General features: G+C 41.3%; 1 protein-coding gene across 1 annotated transcript in view; it reads left to right on the top strand.

The window, feature by feature from the left end:
• The window catches only part of LOC101739015 (cyclic nucleotide-gated cation channel alpha-3), a 92,630-nt gene extending 79,785 nt beyond the window's left edge, over positions 1-12,845 (top strand). The window contains exons 8-13 of the mRNA XM_062672612.1: positions 740-840; positions 912-1,049; positions 2,492-2,659; positions 8,343-8,487; positions 8,928-9,170; positions 10,253-12,845. Of these exons, the coding sequence (XP_062528596.1) occupies positions 740-840; positions 912-1,049; positions 2,492-2,659; positions 8,343-8,487; positions 8,928-9,170; positions 10,253-10,340 (883 nt within the window). The 3' untranslated portion in view covers positions 10,341-12,845. The remainder of the gene's footprint in view (positions 1-739; positions 841-911; positions 1,050-2,491; positions 2,660-8,342; positions 8,488-8,927; positions 9,171-10,252) is intronic.
• The last annotated feature ends 6,308 nt before the right edge of the window (positions 12,846-19,153 follow it).

Below are 19,153 nucleotides of genomic sequence, written 5' to 3'. Positions count from 1 at the left end.
AGTTGAAACTTGGTGTTGTTCTGTTTCCTGTTAAGATTGATTGCAAAGTGATTGTCTGTTCGGGATTGTACAAAAAAAATTTTTGAAATTTTCCACGTATAACTAATATACATGCTATGTATATTAATTTGACACGTAATTTCTTATAAAGCTTACAATAATTTCTCGTAAAAATGAGCCCAATGAAATGCTGCAAACAGCATTATTTCATTCATTCAAACAAAACTCCTTCTTCAAACGAGGCTTGTGGAGAGTATTAAGCGGTAGGCAGCGGCTTGGCTCTGCCCCTGGCATTGCTGAAGTCCATGGGCGACGGTAACTACTCACCATCAGGTGGGCCGTGTGCTCGTTTGCCTACAAGGGCAATAAAAAAAAAAAAGCAAACGTTGACATTTCATGTTGTCTTCAATATTCAGAATTCTACGTAATTCAAATTAATGCGACGCAGCAGTTTATGCTTAATATCCCGTGTTGTATAATTAAAAAAGAGAAACATCCGCTTTTTATGGCCATGAATTATGCATAAGTATTCATTTATATCATCCGTAAATTTACGTCGTCAAATGGATATTCTGAGCGGCTTTGTTTTCAAAAAGATCCAGTATAATAAGCAATAGCATCGGAGTCATATACATACATATGTATATAAATACAAACGGGCTGTGCACTTTTATTATCATCGATGAATCCAAATGTTTACATATTTTTGTTTTTTTTGACATGTTTAATTTTCGTCCAGGGTCGAAATATTTCAAAATACGGAGGCGGGGTTTTTATGCGAGCTAGTGCTGAGGCTTCGACCGGTACTATTCTCTCCCGGTGACTACATCTGTAGAAAAGGTTAGTCGCTTAGCTTTTTCATTGCCTGGTCTTTCTTCAGACATCTCAGAATTTCTGTTTCTGTTTTGTAGGTGAAGTCGGCAAGGAGATGTACATAGTGAACCGAGGGAAACTGCAGGTCGTAGGCGACAACGGCAAGACCGTGCTGGCAACACTTAAGGCGGGTTCTTATTTTGGCGAAATTTCCATTCTGAACATGGGCACGGCAGGTAAACAACTTGGTAAATATCGCCACGGCCCGAGACGCCACGCCATTATTCTCCTATTATGTTACGTGTCGAAATGTACTGAAAGCAAACGTTTCGAGGAGACGCTGCAATCAGGTCGAGGGAGCGGCCGCACCGCCAACAGGTTTTGAGACATCGGTACCGAATGCGTTCGTTATCGCTATTGCATAAACTACAATCAGAATTGCTAATTCCTCTATTACAAATATTATTAATAAACCAGTGACTACTGTACCTAATAATAGCGTTAACGGGCTCGTGTCGTTCCTTTTAAATTATTAGTGAATGCTTTGTAAAATATGTATATATATGTTAATTTAATAAAACGTAATAAGTATTTACGCTTATATAGATTATAATTTCAATTATTTTATATTCTTTTTAATTTTTTTTTTCATATTGGTACTTCAATCGAAGAAATATTGTATGGTGAGCTTTTACTGATTTAAATTGAGTTTACCGCAGTTTGTGGCTTCTAACAAGATTCGTGTAGATATCTTGTGACATGTATTGTTTTGCCTATGATTATCTCCTTTGGTTGTATTGAAGGCAGTGTCCCCGATTGCTTTGCATCCTCCCAGATACCTTATATATTTGGCGTGACCTCTTGGTGCATGTTACCCCTAATTTTTAAGTGCCATCTACCATTTGAGAATCCGAGTTTTGATCTATTGTTAACGGAGTTTATTTCATCTGACTTTAACATCTTACGCATTTTACAATCGTAGAAGCTTAGTTCTTTACGGTTAATTACTGTCTACTGATTTTATCGATAGCGACATTTCTACCTTAAGCTTTGTATTTGTCTTGGGGCACAGGTGACAACCAATTAGTCGCTTGCTGGTTGATTTACGATCAGTTTTATTTCCGATATGAACGCGATGGCTCCGGACCCACCCTGCATAAGTTTGTTAAGGTAGTTTAAATTAATTTCCTAAAGGCTTTATTAAACGAATTAGTTCCTCGTTACTTCTGTGATTCTGGAATGTTTGTACCCTGCTCGGTGCGTCGGCTTTGTTACAATACACCTATGGTCTGTTTTGGCGTTTGATTAAATCAGCGGTCGGGGAATTTTTTTAATTATTACCCCAAAATATTTTTGTGTAAGTTGATATTACCCCATGGCGAAAAACAAAAAAAAAACCAAATCGCTTCTTTTTAGCATCTTTCATATTATAGCCTTCATGATAATTTGAAATCACAACGATTCTAAAGAAGTTTCAATTCAATGTATACTTTTTACTCACAAAAGTTTCATTTTTACCCCCCAAAATTTCTTTTTCCCCATTTGGGGTAATTTACCCCGGTTTCCCGACCGCTGGATTAAATCGAGAGAGGGTAAGGGAGTACCTAAGTCAGAGTTGGCCGTAAGCGTATTAGCCGGGCACCATTCGGCACGGAGTTTGTGGATGACACGTCGACAGGCAACCGTCGGACAGCATCGGTGCGCTCCGTCGGCTACTCGGACCTGTTCGTACTTAGCAAGAAGGACATGTGGGACGTGCTCAAGGAGTATCCCGCAGCGAGAGTGCGCCTCGAGGCCATCGCCGTCAAGAGACTCGAGAAATACAAAAAAGCACCACTCGAAAAAGGTATGTGTTATACTTACGATTAAGAGCAGTCTTTAGTTTGTAAGGAGCAATGATTGCAACCACTATTTGTATACATTCCGATAGAGGCACCCGTCACGTGCGGACGTGCCCATCGACCACTCGATCGCCCGGCCTTTGTTCGCCCGGCTTTTGTTAGCCCAGCCATTGTTCGCGCGGCCTGTGTTCGTGGTACATCTGCCGACCAAGTGTTTTTTCCTGGAAGTTTTTATTTGTTTTGTTTCCTTTCGTTATTTCTGTGTTCGTGGTACATCTGCCGATAAACTGCTTTCCTGGAAGTGTTTAATTGTTTTGTTTCTTTTTGTTATTTCCGTTTTGTTGTGTTTTTTCTTTGTCCTGTAGTAATCGTGCCGCATCGCCACCTGTGTTCAATAGAACCGCTCAGGTCCGAGAAGTTGGGGCCTCGCCGCAAGGCGAGTGTCTTCAAGACCCGGGGCCGCCCCACCTGGGCACTCAGCGATCATGGACGCTGTGTTCGCGGAATTCCTCCGACTTCGTCATCCACAGCTCGCCTCAGAGTTTCTGGCTTTCAAGGCCAATCACACTGCGAGCTCTCTCGAAGACTCCGCCGTGCTCGCTGCTCCTGCGTCGCCTGTACCTGCGTGCAAAGCTTCTACATCGAGCACCGCAACCTCCGTCGTGCCTGCCGTTCCCGCGTCGCCTATACTGGCGAGTAAAACTGCTGCGTCGTCCGCCGTGGCCACCGTTCCAGCTGTGCGATCATCCGCGGCCTCCGTCGCGCCCTCCAAAACACCTGCTCGTAGGTCACCGGCGCCCGCCTCCTCGTCCTCCGACTCTGACTCGGAGATGGAGGTCGACCTCGCCCCCGCCTCATCGACGGATGGATTTACCCTGGTACAAAAGGGTAAGAAGCGTGCCGCGGAGTCTCGAGCTCCCGCGGCCGCTAAAATTAGCAAAGCCGCGAACGCGTCGCGCCCCCGCCCCCAGACTCCCGTTGCGCCTCCAGCCCGTGCCAGTCCGTCGCCGCGTCCGGTGGCACAAAATAAAACCCAGTCCCCTCCTCCGGTAATCCTTCAAGAGAAGGCAGCTTGGGATCGAGTTTCCCTGGCCCTTAAGGCCAAAAATATCAATTTCACGAATGCCCGTAACCTCGCGAACGGCATCCAAATAAAGGTGCATTCATCTGATGACCATAGGGCCCTCACCTCTTACCTCCGTAAGGAGCGTATAAGCTTCCACACTTATACGCTTCAGGAGGAGCGCGAACTCCGCGTTGTAATACGCGGTATCCCTAAAGAGTTAGATGTAGAGCTCGTAAAAGCCGACCTGTTAGAACAAGGCCTACCAGTGAATTCTGTGCACCGTATGCACACCGGTCGCGGTAGGGAGCCATATAATATGGTTCTAGTCGCTCTCCAGCCTACCCCCGAGGGTAAGAAAATCTTTAACACACAGACCGTCTGTAGGCTCTCTGGTATCGCTGTCGAAGCCCCCCATAAAAAAGGCACTCCTAGCCAGTGCCATAACTGTCAATTGTATGGGCACTCTTCCCGTAACTGTCACGCGCGCCCCCGATGCGTCAAATGTTTAGGCGATCACGCCACGGCCCTATGCACTCGCGATCAAAAAACCGCGACGGAACCGCCTAGCTGCGTCCTGTGTCGAACACAGGGTCACCCCGCAAATTACCGCGGATGCCCCCGAGCCCCGAAAATAAATCGCCGCGTCGCCCGCCAAAACCGCCTCCGAGCTTCCGGCCCAGACATCAAAGCCTCGGCACCCTCTGCGTCACAGGCTAAGCCAGCGTTCGTTCCGGCGGCGGTGCCCTGTGTCTCGGCCTGGGCGAAACCGCTGCCGTACACGAACACGGCTACAACTCCCTCCTCCGCGATTCGTCCTGCCCCCGCGACTCGTCCCTCTCCCGCGACTTGCCCTCCGACCGCGTCCGAAAATCTCGCTTTAGCGATCGACTTCTTTCAGTCGATCAACTTTGAGCGCGTTAACGCTTTGGGCGACGCCATTCGCGCTGCCTCCACTGCACAACACTTTATCGCCGTTGTGCAGGAATACGCCGACGTATACGCGTCATTAAATACGTACGTCCTCCCCTCACTCCGCCGGTAATCAATGGCGTATATAAGTAGAATAAAGCCCCTATCCGTGACGATAGGATTTTTTAACGCTTACGGTCTCGCAAATCAACGTGATCAGGTTTCTGACTTTTTGCGTGACCATCAAATTGATATCTTTTTAGTGCAGGAGACCCTACTTAAGCCCGCGCGCCGTGACCCTAAAATCGCGAACTATAACATGGTCAGGAACGACAGGCTCTCTGCCCGTGGTGGTGGTACCGTCATTTACTATAGAAGAGCCCTGCATTGCGTCCCGCTCGATCCTCCCGCGCTCGCTAATATCGAAGCATCAGTGTGCCGAATCTCACTGACGGGACACGCGCCGATCGTTATCGCGTCTGTTTATCTTCCACCGGATAAGATCGTTCTAAGCAGTGATATCGAGGCGCTGCTCGGTATGGGGAGCTCTGTCATTCTGGCGGGGGACCTAAATTGTAAACACATCAGGTGGAACTCACACACCACAACCCCGAATGGCAGGCGGCTTGACGCGTTAGTCGATGATCTCGCCTTCGATATCGTCGCTCCGTTAACCCCGACTCACTACCCGCTAAATATCGCGCATCGCCCGGATATACTCGACATAGCGTTATTAAAAAACGTAACTCTGCGCTTACACTCGATCGAAGTAGTTTCAGAGTTAGATTCAGACCACCGTCCCGTCGTTATGAAGCTCGGTCGCGCTCCCGATTCCGTTCCCGTCACGAGGACTGTGGTGGATTGGCACACGCTGGGCATCAGCCTGGCTGAATCTGATCCACCATCGCTCCCGTTTAACCCGGACTCTACCCCGTCTCCTCAGGATGCCGCTGAAGCCATAGACATCTTAACATCACACATCACCTCGACATTAGATAGGTCATCGAAACAAGTTGTAGCGGAAGACTTCCTTCACCGCTTCAAATTGTCCGACGATATTAGGGAACTCCTTAGAGCTAAGAACGCCTCGATACGCGCCTACGACAGGTATCCTACCGCGGAAAATCGTATTCGAATGCGTGCCCTACAACGCGACGTAAAGTCTCGCATCGCCGAAGTCCGAGATGCCAGATGGTCTGATTTCTTAGAAGGACTCGCGCCCTCCCAAAGGTCTTACTACCGCTTAGCTCGTACTCTCAAATCGGATACGGTAGTAACTATGCCCCCCCTCGTAGGCCCCTCAGGCCGACTCGCGGCCTTTGATGATGACGAAAAAGCAGAGCTGCTGGCCGATACATTGCAAACCCAGTGCACGCCCAGCACTCAATCCGTGGACCCTGTTCATGTAGAATTAGTAGACAGTGAGGTAGAACGCAGAGCCTCCTTGCCACCCTCGGATGCGTTACCACCCGTCACCCCGATGGAAGTTAAAGACTTGATCAAAGACCTACGTCCTCGCAAGGCTCCCGGTTCCGACGGTATATCTAACCGCGTTATTAAACTTCTACCCGTCCAACTCATCGTGATGTTGGCATCTATTTTCAATGCCGCTATGGCGAACTGTATCTTTCCCGCGGTGTGGAAAGAAGCGGACGTTATCGGCATACATAAACCCGGTAAACCAAAAAATCATCCGACGAGTTACCGCCCGATTAGCCTCCTCATGTCTCTAGGCAAGCTGTATGAGCGTCTGCTCTACAAGCGCCTCAGAGATTTCGTCTCATCCAAGGGCATTCTCATCGATGAACAATTCGGATTCCGTACAAATCACTCATGCGTTCAACAGGTGCACCGCCTCACGGAGCACATTCTTGTGGGGCTTAATCGACCAAAACCGTTATACACGGGAGCTCTCTTCTTCGACGTCGCAAAAGCGTTCGACAAAGTCTGGCACAACGGTTTGATTTTCAAACTATTCAACATGGGCGTGCCGGATAGTCTCGTGCTCATCATACGGGACTTCTTGTCGAACCGCTCTTTTCGATATCGAGTCGAGGGAACCCGCTCCTCCCCACGACCTCTCACAGCTGGAGTCCCGCAAGGCTCTGTCCTCTCACCCCTCCTATTTAGCTTATTCGTCAACGATATTCCCCGGTCGCCGCCGACCCATTTAGCTTTATTCGCCGACGACACGACTGTTTACTATTCTAGTAGAAATAAGTTCCTAATCGCGAAGAAGCTTCAGAGCGCAGCCCTAGCCCTAGGACAGTGGTTCCGAAAATGGCGCATAGACATCAACCCAGCGAAAAGTACTGCGGTGCTATTTCAGAGGGGAAGCTCCACACGGATTTCCTCCCGGATTAGGAGGAGGAATCTCACACCCCCGATTACTCTCTTTAGACAACCCATACCCTGGGCCAGGAAGGTCAAGTACCTGGGCGTTACCCTGGATGCATCGATGACATTCCGCCCGCATATAAAATCAGTCCGTGACCGTGCCGCGTTTATTCTCGGTAGACTCTACCCCATGATCTGTAAGCGGAGTAAAATGTCCCTTCGGAACAAGGTGACACTTTACAAAACTTGCATAAGGCCCGTCATGACTTACGCGAGTGTGGTGTTCGCTCACGCGGCCCGCACACACATAGACACCCTCCAATCCCTACAATCCCGCTTTTGCAGGTTAGCTGTCGGGGCTCCGTGGTTCGTGAGGAACGTTGACCTACACGACGACCTGGGCCTCGAATCAATTCGGAAATACATGAAGTCAGCGTCGGAACGATACTTCGATAAGGCTATGCGTCATGATAATCGCCTTATCGTTGCCGCCGCTGACTACTCCCCGAATCCTGATCATGCAGGAGCCAGTCACCGTCGACGCCCTAGACACGTCCTTACGGATCCATCAGATCCAATAACCTTTGCATTAGATGCCTTCAGCTCTAATACTAGGGGCAGGCTTAGGGACCCCGGTAACCGTATTCGTCGAACTCGACAAAGAGGTCGACGTGCAACCTAACCCATGCATCAGCCCGCTGAGTTTCTCGCCGGATCTTCTCAGCGGGTCGCGATTCCGATCCGGTAGTAGATTCATTCGCGAAACAATTGCTCTTGAGTTGTTAGGTCTCCTTCGGAGGCGCTCGGGCAGTTGTTAGCAAATCCCACCCCTCTTGGCTGAGCCTTTGCTCGCCCACCTGTCCTGGTGAAACTGGAAAGGCCTTCGGGCCACCAGTAAACTTTCAATCATAAAAAAAAAAAAAAAAAAAAAAAAAAAAAAAAAAAAAAAAAAAAAAAAAAAAAAAAAAAAAAAAAAAAAAAAAAAAAAATATTTGTATACAACATTGTTATCTAAAATTAGGTACTCTCATCTTGTTTGAGATCTAATAATTTATTGCAAGAAGGTTATAGATTTCTCGAAAATCTCACAATTTAATTTTGTTTGCCTTTTACATTACAATTTTTAAGAAATAAAATAGTTAGCTGTCTCCTGTAAAGATGTTTTCAAACTTTAGAAACGATCATGCTTAGCTTTAGTTATGAATGTCCTTTTGAAGATTACTGCCATTGCAATAAGCAAAGACCGTGCTCTAACTCTATATTTCCCTCGTAATATTATTTGAAAACAATGACACGACTAAGTAAAACAGTAAGCCTGTTCTTACACATCGAAGCGAAAGAGATTCGGTCACTGACGTTTCGTCATGTTGTTGTAGTGGCAATGGGTCGGTGCCAGTCGACGCCCGGACTCGTGGAGACGAGCGGGCGCATACCCATCGAGGAGATGCAGCTTCCGGCCGCACCGCTGCCGCCGCCTCTGCACTCCTCACACCCGCCTTCTTATCGGGACCAGCTTTATAGGTGATAATACGCCTTGACATTATACTCATTCGAATTATTGAAACGATTCGTTGTATTTTAATTGACATAATAACGTGTCGGTGGGCTTCAAAATAATTGAAGCTTTCGAATATCGTCCAGTGCTTCTTCTTTTGTTTTATTCGCTGTATTTGGTAATGTAATGTTTCAGTTATAGGCACTTTTTACTGGTGATAGGACCTTTAGTGAGTCTGCGCGGGTTGTACCACCACCCTGCTTATTTCTGCCGTGAAGCAGTAATGCGTTTCGGTTTGAAGGGTGGGGCAGACGTTGTAACTATACTGAGACCTTAGAACTTATATCTGTGGGCTCCAGTAACCACTTAACACCAGGTGGGCTGTGACCTCGTCCACCCATCTAAGCAATAAAAAAAAGGTACTTATTTGTTATGAAAAAAATTTATTGAATTATTTTGTTGGCAGTTCGTCAGTAAGTCCTCTTCGTGTAGCATCCCCGGTGGCGTCGTGTGCGTCAAGCGCTCGTAGTAGCGCGGCGGGGGGTGGAGGTGGGGGTGCGGGCGGGGGTGCTCCCCGCGCATTCATCGACTCTCATGAGGTGCTCGAGAGTGAGATTAAGCGACTGCGCGAGCGACTCTACACTGTCGAAACCGAAAATGCCGCAATGTCCGCGAAGCTGAGCCAGCAGCAGTGGGAAGTTGACCAAAGGTGACATGCTGTACCATCATAGTTAATTTAATTTTTTTATTGCCTCTTAAAAACTATGTTGAATACAAAAAAATGCTAAATAGAATAGGCCGGTTTCGATAAAATTGAACGCCGACATTTGATTTTTTAAAATAATCACCTTAGCACGATACTAAAAAAACTTTTAACTATCCCACCGACAGTTCTGTGTTTATAGATCATTTCTTTATATATTTAAATTTGTATACGAAATAAGTTGCGTAAGAAAAAAGTAACAGTGTAGTTACAATTGTTGAGTCTACGATCGATTTGGATTGTTATTGTAACGGCGATGTATGAAATATCCTTTCTTTTAATTTATAGTTTCAGAGTTTTTATTTTCATTATAAGGGAAAACCACTTCTTCGTGGAACAGCACAGGATGTGTCTCTTCTGAAACCAGTAATTTCTATGCATATGTTGGGGAAAAATAATACTGTGGTGTAGTTTTAGTTTTTATTGAAACCCTCATGGCTAATGATCAAAAACATTCGCTACTCCACGTGGTTTCAGACATTTGAGATAATTCCATAGTCTTTAAAATTAGTTAATAACAGATAAAAGGGTAAAAAATGCACTTTAACAACAAAACAAAACTAAAATTGCTATTTTTAGTTCTCGTGATGCTTTTTTACAAATTTTCATGTTAATTCGGCGTTTTAACACTGGTTGAGATTGCGTCGAAAGATTTCGATAGTTAAATCCATACAGGTCAAGCTAAGAATAAAAACGCGTTAAAGATCACCCAACGTAATTATTTCACTAGAAAACTGTGTGATCATGTAGAAAAAACGTAGTACATCACTTTTATATAAACCACTTCTATCAATTTCCTCTTTCATCCATTTGGATATGCTTTATGTTAAGTAGTTATCTTAGCCCATAGATATCCCAACGTGGATATCGCCACCCACTTAGAGACCTATGGTCGAAGTTTCAATTACATCGTCACAGCCATTGTACGTTTGAAACCAAATCTGTATTTTGTAATAGAAAGTTTCCGGGCCGTTGGGAACTTTAAACATTCAATAATCATTCAGAATTAGTGGTCTCCTATACGATAGGTTGCAAGAAATAGAGATGCAGATCTGCGGCGGGAGCTCGCTGAGCTCTCAGGAGGAGAACGAGAGGAACCGGGAGAGCATTATTTAACAGCGCGCCTCCGCCGAGCGAGGGTTGCCGCCCCCCGCACTCCGCCTGTCCGCCGTCTACTGACAAGCGTCTACATATTCACACATGGGAAGTTTCAATACGAATTAACTTTATCAAATTTATATATACCTAGTATATACGACTCGCTGGTATTTGACGAGCGTCGTGGAGTGAGATTTTGTCGAGACAATATTATTATTATTATTATTATCTTAAATCGTTAGGTACGTCGAAGTGTTCTAGAGTGCGCGAGTGAGTTCGGGCGGCGCCACGTCTCAGGCCGTACTGTTTACACTCAATGTTCATCGGTTACGTTGTCCTAAAGGATGCTATTGTGTTTCCTTGGCGGAATGTAATGATGCGTTGTTTATAGATTGAATAATAATACATTGGGATCGTTGTAAATGTCGATAGATACGTTTTGGAATGTTAATTATACGTTTTGTTTTCGCTGACGGTTCGTAAATACGTCGTTACTATGTTTTCATGGTGAGTTTGAACAAATTGTGTACAAACGTTTGTCGTATACCCCGTTGTATTTGATCCGGCACTGAGTGCCAAATGATAACGAGTGTTCGAATAAGATTTTCTTTAACACATAGAAAACGAATGGATATTTTCTTATCCATAAATTTGAGCTTTAATTATTATAATATCCCGGAAGACTTGTAACATAATTATATGTCACCCTCATCTCTTTATATTATGTTTACATACAAAAAAGACTAAGTTTTTTACAGTCTAGGGAATTAATTTTTTTGACGCCATTTTGTTTCCGTTTTTATTCCTGTGGATATTTATTACGACGAATATGGAACAATTTTGAACAAAGAAAAGATGTAAAATCGAAAATAATATAAATAATGTAATTTGTTACATATTTAATATTGATTATAAACATATTGTATTTTAAGGAGACGTAGCCAAAACTGGTGATTACGTCATTTTGGTAATTATAAAGATCACTACTGCCAAATAAGATTTAAGTAGGTAAAAATGGTTTGGATGTAAAATAATTGAACGATGATCAAATGTAAAACAGTTTTGTACTTGCATTAGTAATTACAAGTAATTTAATTTCATGGCTTACGAATTTCAATATATTTTTTTGTGTAAAACGTTTTTCATTTGACACGTTTTTAGGATATAAAAAAAACTGTACCAAAAAATGTGAAAATTAAAATAAATTAATAATTCAACTCTAAATAAATTGTAAATACTTATTATAGTATATATGTATGTATGATGCGTGTTTTTAAGCTGTTTTCACGAGACTACAGTTGTTGTTTTGAGAAGGAAATCTATGAAGGCTAAGCAGGACGGAAGCGAGCGTCGGTGAGTCTTCATTTGTTTTAAAAATCAAGACCAGCAGTTTATATACAAGTTGTACAATAAACACGAAATGTATAAAATAAGGAGAATATATATATATATAATAATTATTATTAAAATAGGATGATTTGTTATAGCTTTGATTTAAATTGCAGTTTTAGAATTTTAATCTCAATTTTATGAATATTGTTTTGTATTTAATCATATAATATTATAATGGAAACATGTGCCAAAATATGCATGCCAATTTAATTTTTGTATTTGTATGTATTTTTATCAATGAATTTAAACAGAGAAGCGTTTTTTATGATGCGTAGTTCGCGTCATTTGTGAGATATTCAAACTTTAGTTTGTTAAACCACCGATTTATTTACCGTTTAATTTTTACAATTGATCAATACCATATTCATGATTAAATTTATACCGAGAGCATGTTTGGTTTCCATCAACAAACTTTTTTGCCTCACAATACATTCTTGAAAGAACAGAAATAAATATGTGTCGATTCTTTATGTTTCAGAGATAAATAGATAGGCGATAAAAATTTGAACTGTAAATAAAATATTTATTTATTGTTATTTATTATATTCAATAAAATTTTCTTCTTACATATTTCACGATTATAAATGGTAAGAGAGATGCATGATGCGTTTTAAATAATGTTTAATGAAAAACGCAAGCGCTTTTATTGTAATCAGTAGATTTATAATTCTTCCGGAAACACACACCGATATGAGAATGAAAATGTACAATACTTAGACAATTCATAGTTTTATAATTGCGTAAATTAATTGTTAAGTGATCGTTGATTACATTAATTGGGTTTAACTTAACACGTATCAAATTCAAAGTGAATTGATTAAAATGAATGTTACGAAATATTGTGTTACCCGTAAATACTTTTTTGCAATCCACTGTAACTTTTCATTCTCACGGTTAACAAGAGCTCAGTACAATTGAGCGCAACGGACTGCAATTGATTTCGTAACATTATAATAAGTAACATTTCTTTGACTTACGAGAGGGAAGCAGAGGGAAGTTGTTCACGAATGATCGGAGCGAATCTGTAGTTTTGCAGTACCCGGCTTGTGCATCTTTAAATCGGGAGTTTAATTATGTACCTATCGCACATGATTAATTTTATTGTTAATAAAAAGGTCATGATAATATGAATTGATGTTTTTATTATATAACTAGCTGACCCGGCAGACTTCGTAGTGCCTCAATCGACAAATAAAAGACCTAAACTTTATTTAATTCCGAGAATTTTCATATTTGTCTAACTTTTAAACCTTCTCTGGATTTCGACAAATAATTCAAGACCAAAATTAGCCAAATCGGTCCAGCCGTTCTCGAGTTTTAGCGAGACTAACGAACAGCAATTCATTTTTATATATATAGATATAGATTTGTTTCGTGGACCCCTTTTAAGAAGCATATCTCTCCACTACTGTAGATTGGCCATCAATAAGGGAAAGTTGTCTTTGTATGTCATCAAGAAAGAAACAGCTGCTCTTCGCTAGCGATTCCTCATACTTATTCATGACTTTCTCGTCTTTTGCCTTAAGTCAACTACTAGTAGAATGAAATGGGATGTCAACATAAATCAAAGAAACGTGATAAGAGGACACAGTAACTATTTAACAAACAAAAAAATATGCATATGATACTACGAGTATATTACAAATAAATTAATATAAATACATAATATATACAATTATTTATGAAATGAACAACAGAATAATCTCTGGTAGTGATTACGCGAAGCCATTATAAATTGATTGAATTTGAATGAAAAAAGATGGAAATGAAATTTTATACTGTCGTAAATAGCATAATGCAGTAAGCTTTATAGATTTCCAACAGTAATTAATATAGCTCTTTATTAAAAAGAGAAAATGTGATTAAAGTTAAAATGCTTGGATAGTTCGTGGGTAATTAGTGGTAGGCTAAATTGTCAATTATTATCACGCTTTGTATCACGGTTATTATCACGGTAGCGAGCCTTTCGCTAATAAAATCTAAGCTTTGACCTCGTGTCTTAAGGTAGGCAGCGGCATTTAAGTTGTGATGCTTATGGATCCCGGTAACCACTTAAACTCGGGTTGCGCGAGAACTTTCATTTAAAAATGTAATGGAAATAAAAATCGGCTTTATGAATTACATTTAACTTTCGTATATCGTAATATGCGATGTTGTTCAATGACGGTATTAAGTCGCGTGCGGCTAATTTTGGCGAATACGGGTGTGCGCCCCAGGTCACCTCAATCTACCACTACTGTCTGCTACTATAACTTGTCCATAATAATAGTGTCCTAGCCTATTACATTACTGAACCCTCCGAGAAATACCCATCGTGATTAGCGAATTCCATGCATTCCATTCGAGTAGGACATAAGCCAATATCCTCCTCCTCCTCGCGTCGTTTCCTCACTGCTGACGGTTGTGACCTTTATAATTCGACATGATTTTACTCCTTGTCCCGCCAGCGCCTCCGATCATTGGCCGCATGAAGCCAATATAGTCACATTAAAACGTTGTTTTATAGAAAACGTCATTTACTTGTTCTATGAATAACGTAGCTCTTTTTTTTATAGCTTAGGTGGATGGATGCGTTCACAGCTCACCTAGCGTTAAATGGTTATTGGAGCCCATATACGTCTACAACGTAAATACCGCCACCCACCTTGAGATATGAGTTTTAAGGTCTCAGTATAGTTATATACAACGTCTGCCCCACCCTTCAAACCGAAATGCATTACTGCTTCACGGCAGAAATAGAATACCTACCGGTGCGAACTCACAAGAGGTCCTATCACCTACCACACAGGTAGACTAGTATTCGAATATAGTGTGTTACAACCGGGCGAGATACATTCATAGAAATGGAACACTCTTGAGAGAGCGCCTACTTTGTAAGGTTACCGGGACACCGTATCTTACTTAATATTTTATTTTACTCTGACGCACAAGCAGCTTCGCGGTCGGGTTTCTGCTTTGATGCTCCAATTTTATTTATGCAGTTTATTTTACTTCGTGAATCCGTTAATAACAATGTACACCGCGGTAGCACTCTGCTGAATTAGCATTTTTGGTCAATGGCTTTTCGCATTAAATTTAGTAGGTATTTGAAAAAAATATGCTCGCAAAAAAAAAAATATATTTCGGACATTTACTTTCTAGTAATTCTGTTCATAGAATGAGAAGTGAAAATAAACAGTGGATATTTTCGATTGAATAAAACGGAAAAAATTATGTTTATTTTCATTCAATTTAGTTCCATTATTTTTTTTTTGCCATTGTTAGCCGTCAATCATCATACACCCCACCTGATGATAAGTAGTCATCATTGCTTATGGATATTACTACCTAAAATGGTGTTAAAAATGTCTGATGAAACAGGAGCAGTTCTTTTGACAATAATTAATGACAGCTGTGCGCTAATTCTACAAATTGGTTTTGTACAATGCTATCAAGTAATTATCGAGAAATATGTTCTTCGATTTAAAGAAATTTAATTTGCCTGCGTACTTTTCAAATGGGAGCGCTGCGGTTGCATCTCGTACGTTTTTAGATTTTTTCAGTTAAAGTTTTTAATTCGCATTTTGTGGTTAGTAAATTTTTTTGTTTCAAATTATACTTTATCGCAGTACTTGCTCTGAGTACCATAATAACACGAGTTAGAATGAAAGCAGCTGTATAAATATAGATTCAAGAAACAATACCGTCAACATTTTTATTTTTACCCTTTGAACTGCATAAAGGTCAAAGGTTTTTACTGGTGGTAGGACCTCTTGTGAGTCCACGCGGGTGGGTACCACCACCCTGCCTATTTCTGCCGTGAAGCAGTAATGCGTTTCGGTTTGAAGGGTGGGGCAGCCATTGTAACTAAACTTGAGACCTTAGAATTATATCTCAAGGTGGGTGGCGCATTTACTATGTAGATGTCTATGGGCTCCAGTAACCAATTTACACCAGGTGGGCTGTGAGCTCGTCCACCCATCTAGGCAATAAAAAAAAAGTCAGATTTTGACCAGAAGAAATGAAGAATGAAGACGAAAAAAAAAATCTAATTCCGAACTCGTTTGCAAAGCCATCAATATTATTCGGTACACAATAAAAACCGGGTCCCGAAGCCGTCAGACGTGGGTCGAGTCTCCAAGGAGGCGCATCCACAAGTTCCGATGATCCAATTACAGGCCATTGAACGTGATTACACCCCAATCTTGTTTGTTCCTTCAACACCTTACGTGTTACGAGCCAACAAAAACCTATAGAGTCAGCGCCGAATTAATCCGTCTCGGCAAACTAAACTCACGTAACACAACGCCGCCGCGCCGGGTTGCTAGTCCACGAGCACATCATTTGTTACATACGGACTTATTTGAATTATTACTGCAGTGTAACTCGAACGTGCTATGTTCTTCGCTGTAGATAAATTCTTTTTAAAATAACTAATTTTTTTTACGGATTTATTTACTGCTTCCTAGTCACCTTACGTTAAGTGTTTACTTCTGCCCAATGATAATACAATTTGCGTGCCGCAATTCAGCTTCAAACACGAGATCTAAGTCACGATCTAATTTGATGACGTTCCGCTCATCACACTGGAATGCATGACGGAATCCGCGGCAGAAATAGGTAAGACTATTAAAAATAAATCTTACAACAAATAATATAAAAACCGAATGCTTTAATTAAATTAGCAATTTAATTGACGCTCAGAATCGGTGTACACAGAATACCGGAGCAGACGCGGTGTAATCACCGAGGTGGTTTTATTTCACTTGCCGCCATTGAAAATCCATTAAAATTTTAATTCGTTCGCTGGGGGAGCGAGCGAAAACGTCGTAATAAAGCAGTAAAAAATCTTATCCAAACAAGATTCTACGAAGTAACTCTCTACAAACTAATGCTTTTGCAAATACTGTTTATAATCTGCAGTACCTTTTCGCTTCATGAATATTTTAAGAGCACTGAGTGAAGAAGTATTTCAAAGATGTTTAAACAGGATATGAATCGAAGCTACACTCTCAAACTAGATTAATTTTATTCGTGCTATAGCCGTGACTTTCGGATTTATCGCCTAAGTACAAGTTAATCATTTAGTGCCGCAACTTTGTGATATCTTTTTAGAAATAGAATAAGTTTTTGATGTTAAATATTTCATTATTTAAACATTTTTGGAACGAAGTTCCTTACGGCAGGCTTGGAGGGGATAGGGATTTTGCTGCGCGACCGAACTGAAAAAAAAAATGTGATAGTAAAATCGTAAGAAAAAATCCGTGGAAAAAAGTGCGTGGAATAAAACCGTTAAATGAGACGTGCGACAGTCGTATACACAAGCGAGTAGTGTATAATACCTTTCTCTTTCTCCCTTTTTCTTTTCGTTCTCTCATCCCTTCTCTCTCTATTTTGTAATTATTTCTATTTCTATGTAATTTGATGTTGTCAAACAAAAATAAACAGACATATTTTGTTATTTAAATTGATAATTTGAATTACGATTTTATTTTTATTTTACGTAATTTATTATTTCCTAAAATACTGAATTTCCTAAATACTTTCCTGTACTTAAATAAAAACTAATCAGCAAAATTTAAGAGAAAAATCAAGAAAACCAACATAAAATTGAGCACGATTTTTTTTTTGCAAATTGTGTCGATTCTACATTAGGCGAAGGAACTTCGTTCCTACCTGGTGACCCACGACACCACATTTATAGTTTTTATTTATTGCTAAGATAGGTGGACGAGCTTGCTGCCCATCTGGTATTAAAATGTTTCGGAAGCACATAGACATCAACAACGTAAATGCCGCCACCCACCTCGAGATATAAGTTCTAAGAGTCTGTTTTTACAGCACAAAGGCAGCCCCGCCTTTCAAACCGAACCGTATTACTGCTTCACTACACTTCACTTCATTTCACGCTACTAGTAGTGGAATCTACCCGTGCGGGCCCTAGCACCAGTAAAATATGTTCACGTTTTACTGATAAGCGCTTATTATCTGAGTTTATAGCAACGTAAAGTGGCCACTATGGCAACAGTGGCCACCATACTATTGAGGCTTCGAACTCAATAGTATTTCACAGATTCTGTTCCTTTAGACCAGAACGCGTTACTTTTTTTATTTATTTTTATTGCTTAGATGGGTGGACGAGCTCACAGTCCAGGTGTTAAGTGGTTAGTGGAGCCCATAGACATCTACAACGTAAAAGCGCCACTCATCTTGAGATATAATTTCTAAGGTCTCAGTATAGTTACAATGGCTGCCCCACCCTTCAAACCGAAACGCATTACTGCTTCTCGGCAGAAATAGGGGAGGTGGTGGTACCTACCCGTGCGGACACACAAGAGGTCCTACTACCAGTAAAAACTTACTATTGGTAACTGGTGGGAAACTATCGAGAAATAATGTATACGATTTAAACAGCGTCCCTACGGTCCTTAAAAATAATTAATTTCAGCAGCACGAATGAATTTTCTTACTTTCGGTTCGCAATCGAGTTATCACGTTCTCGAAACTCGAAACTTATAGTCATAATCGAGAACACGAAAATTGTTCGGTAACGTAAATCTCGAAGGCTGGCTATCAAGTACTACAATCAGCTAATGTAATGATCCGTTTTCGTATCGAGGACATTTACATTACGAATTCGATAGATTTTCGTGCTTGATGTAGGTACTTACTGTACGTGCTTACAATTCACGTTATCAACTTCATCCAATTGCTTTAATTTGTGCAACAGCTATTTAGTCCATTTATGTACCGCTTCGAAATAATAAGCCTCACGTTAACCGGATAATTGTTGTTATTGGCTTATTGGACGGTACAGCGCCGACATGTTGAGTTGTTTTGCATGCTCGTAATTCGATTTAATCGCATTCACACACCGAAGTGGTTTCATTTGAACATTTTCCATTAATGTCATTTATTTATCAGTTAGTGACGTAATTTTTCCTAAAATTGGATATTGAATTGTCGAATACAATTTAACTTTTTGTTTAAAATATCAATAGGGTGTTTTCTAAGTCCACACTGATAGGTCCTGTCCTTCTTCAAACGAGGCTTGTGGCTCTCCACAAGCCTAATACTCTTATTAAACCTTATTAAACGGTAAGCAGCGGCTTGGCTCTGCCCCTGGCATTGCTGACGTCCATGAGCGACGGTAACCACTCACCATCAGGTGGGCCGCATGCTCGTCTGCCTATACGGCAATAAAAAAAAAAGGTACCATCACCCTGTTTATTTTTGTCGCTGGTACCTACCATCATCTTGTTTATTTTTGTCGCGAAGCAGATGCATTTCAATTTGAGAAATGGGTAAGACGTTATAATTGACACTTTAATCTCATGTCTCAACGCGTGCTGCGCCATTCACGTTGTGGTGTCTATGGGCTTTGATAACAACTTTCAACCTATCCTCTTTTATTACTCATCAGTTCAGTAAATAAACAATATAAAATATATTCTGTACAA

Source organism: Bombyx mori, chromosome 15 (genome assembly GCF_030269925.1).
Source record: "Bombyx mori chromosome 15, ASM3026992v2".
NCBI lineage: Eukaryota > Metazoa > Arthropoda > Insecta > Lepidoptera > Bombycidae > Bombyx > Bombyx mori.
Note: the sequence above shows the minus strand (reverse complement) of the source record. Positions and strands in the feature narration are given on the sequence as shown.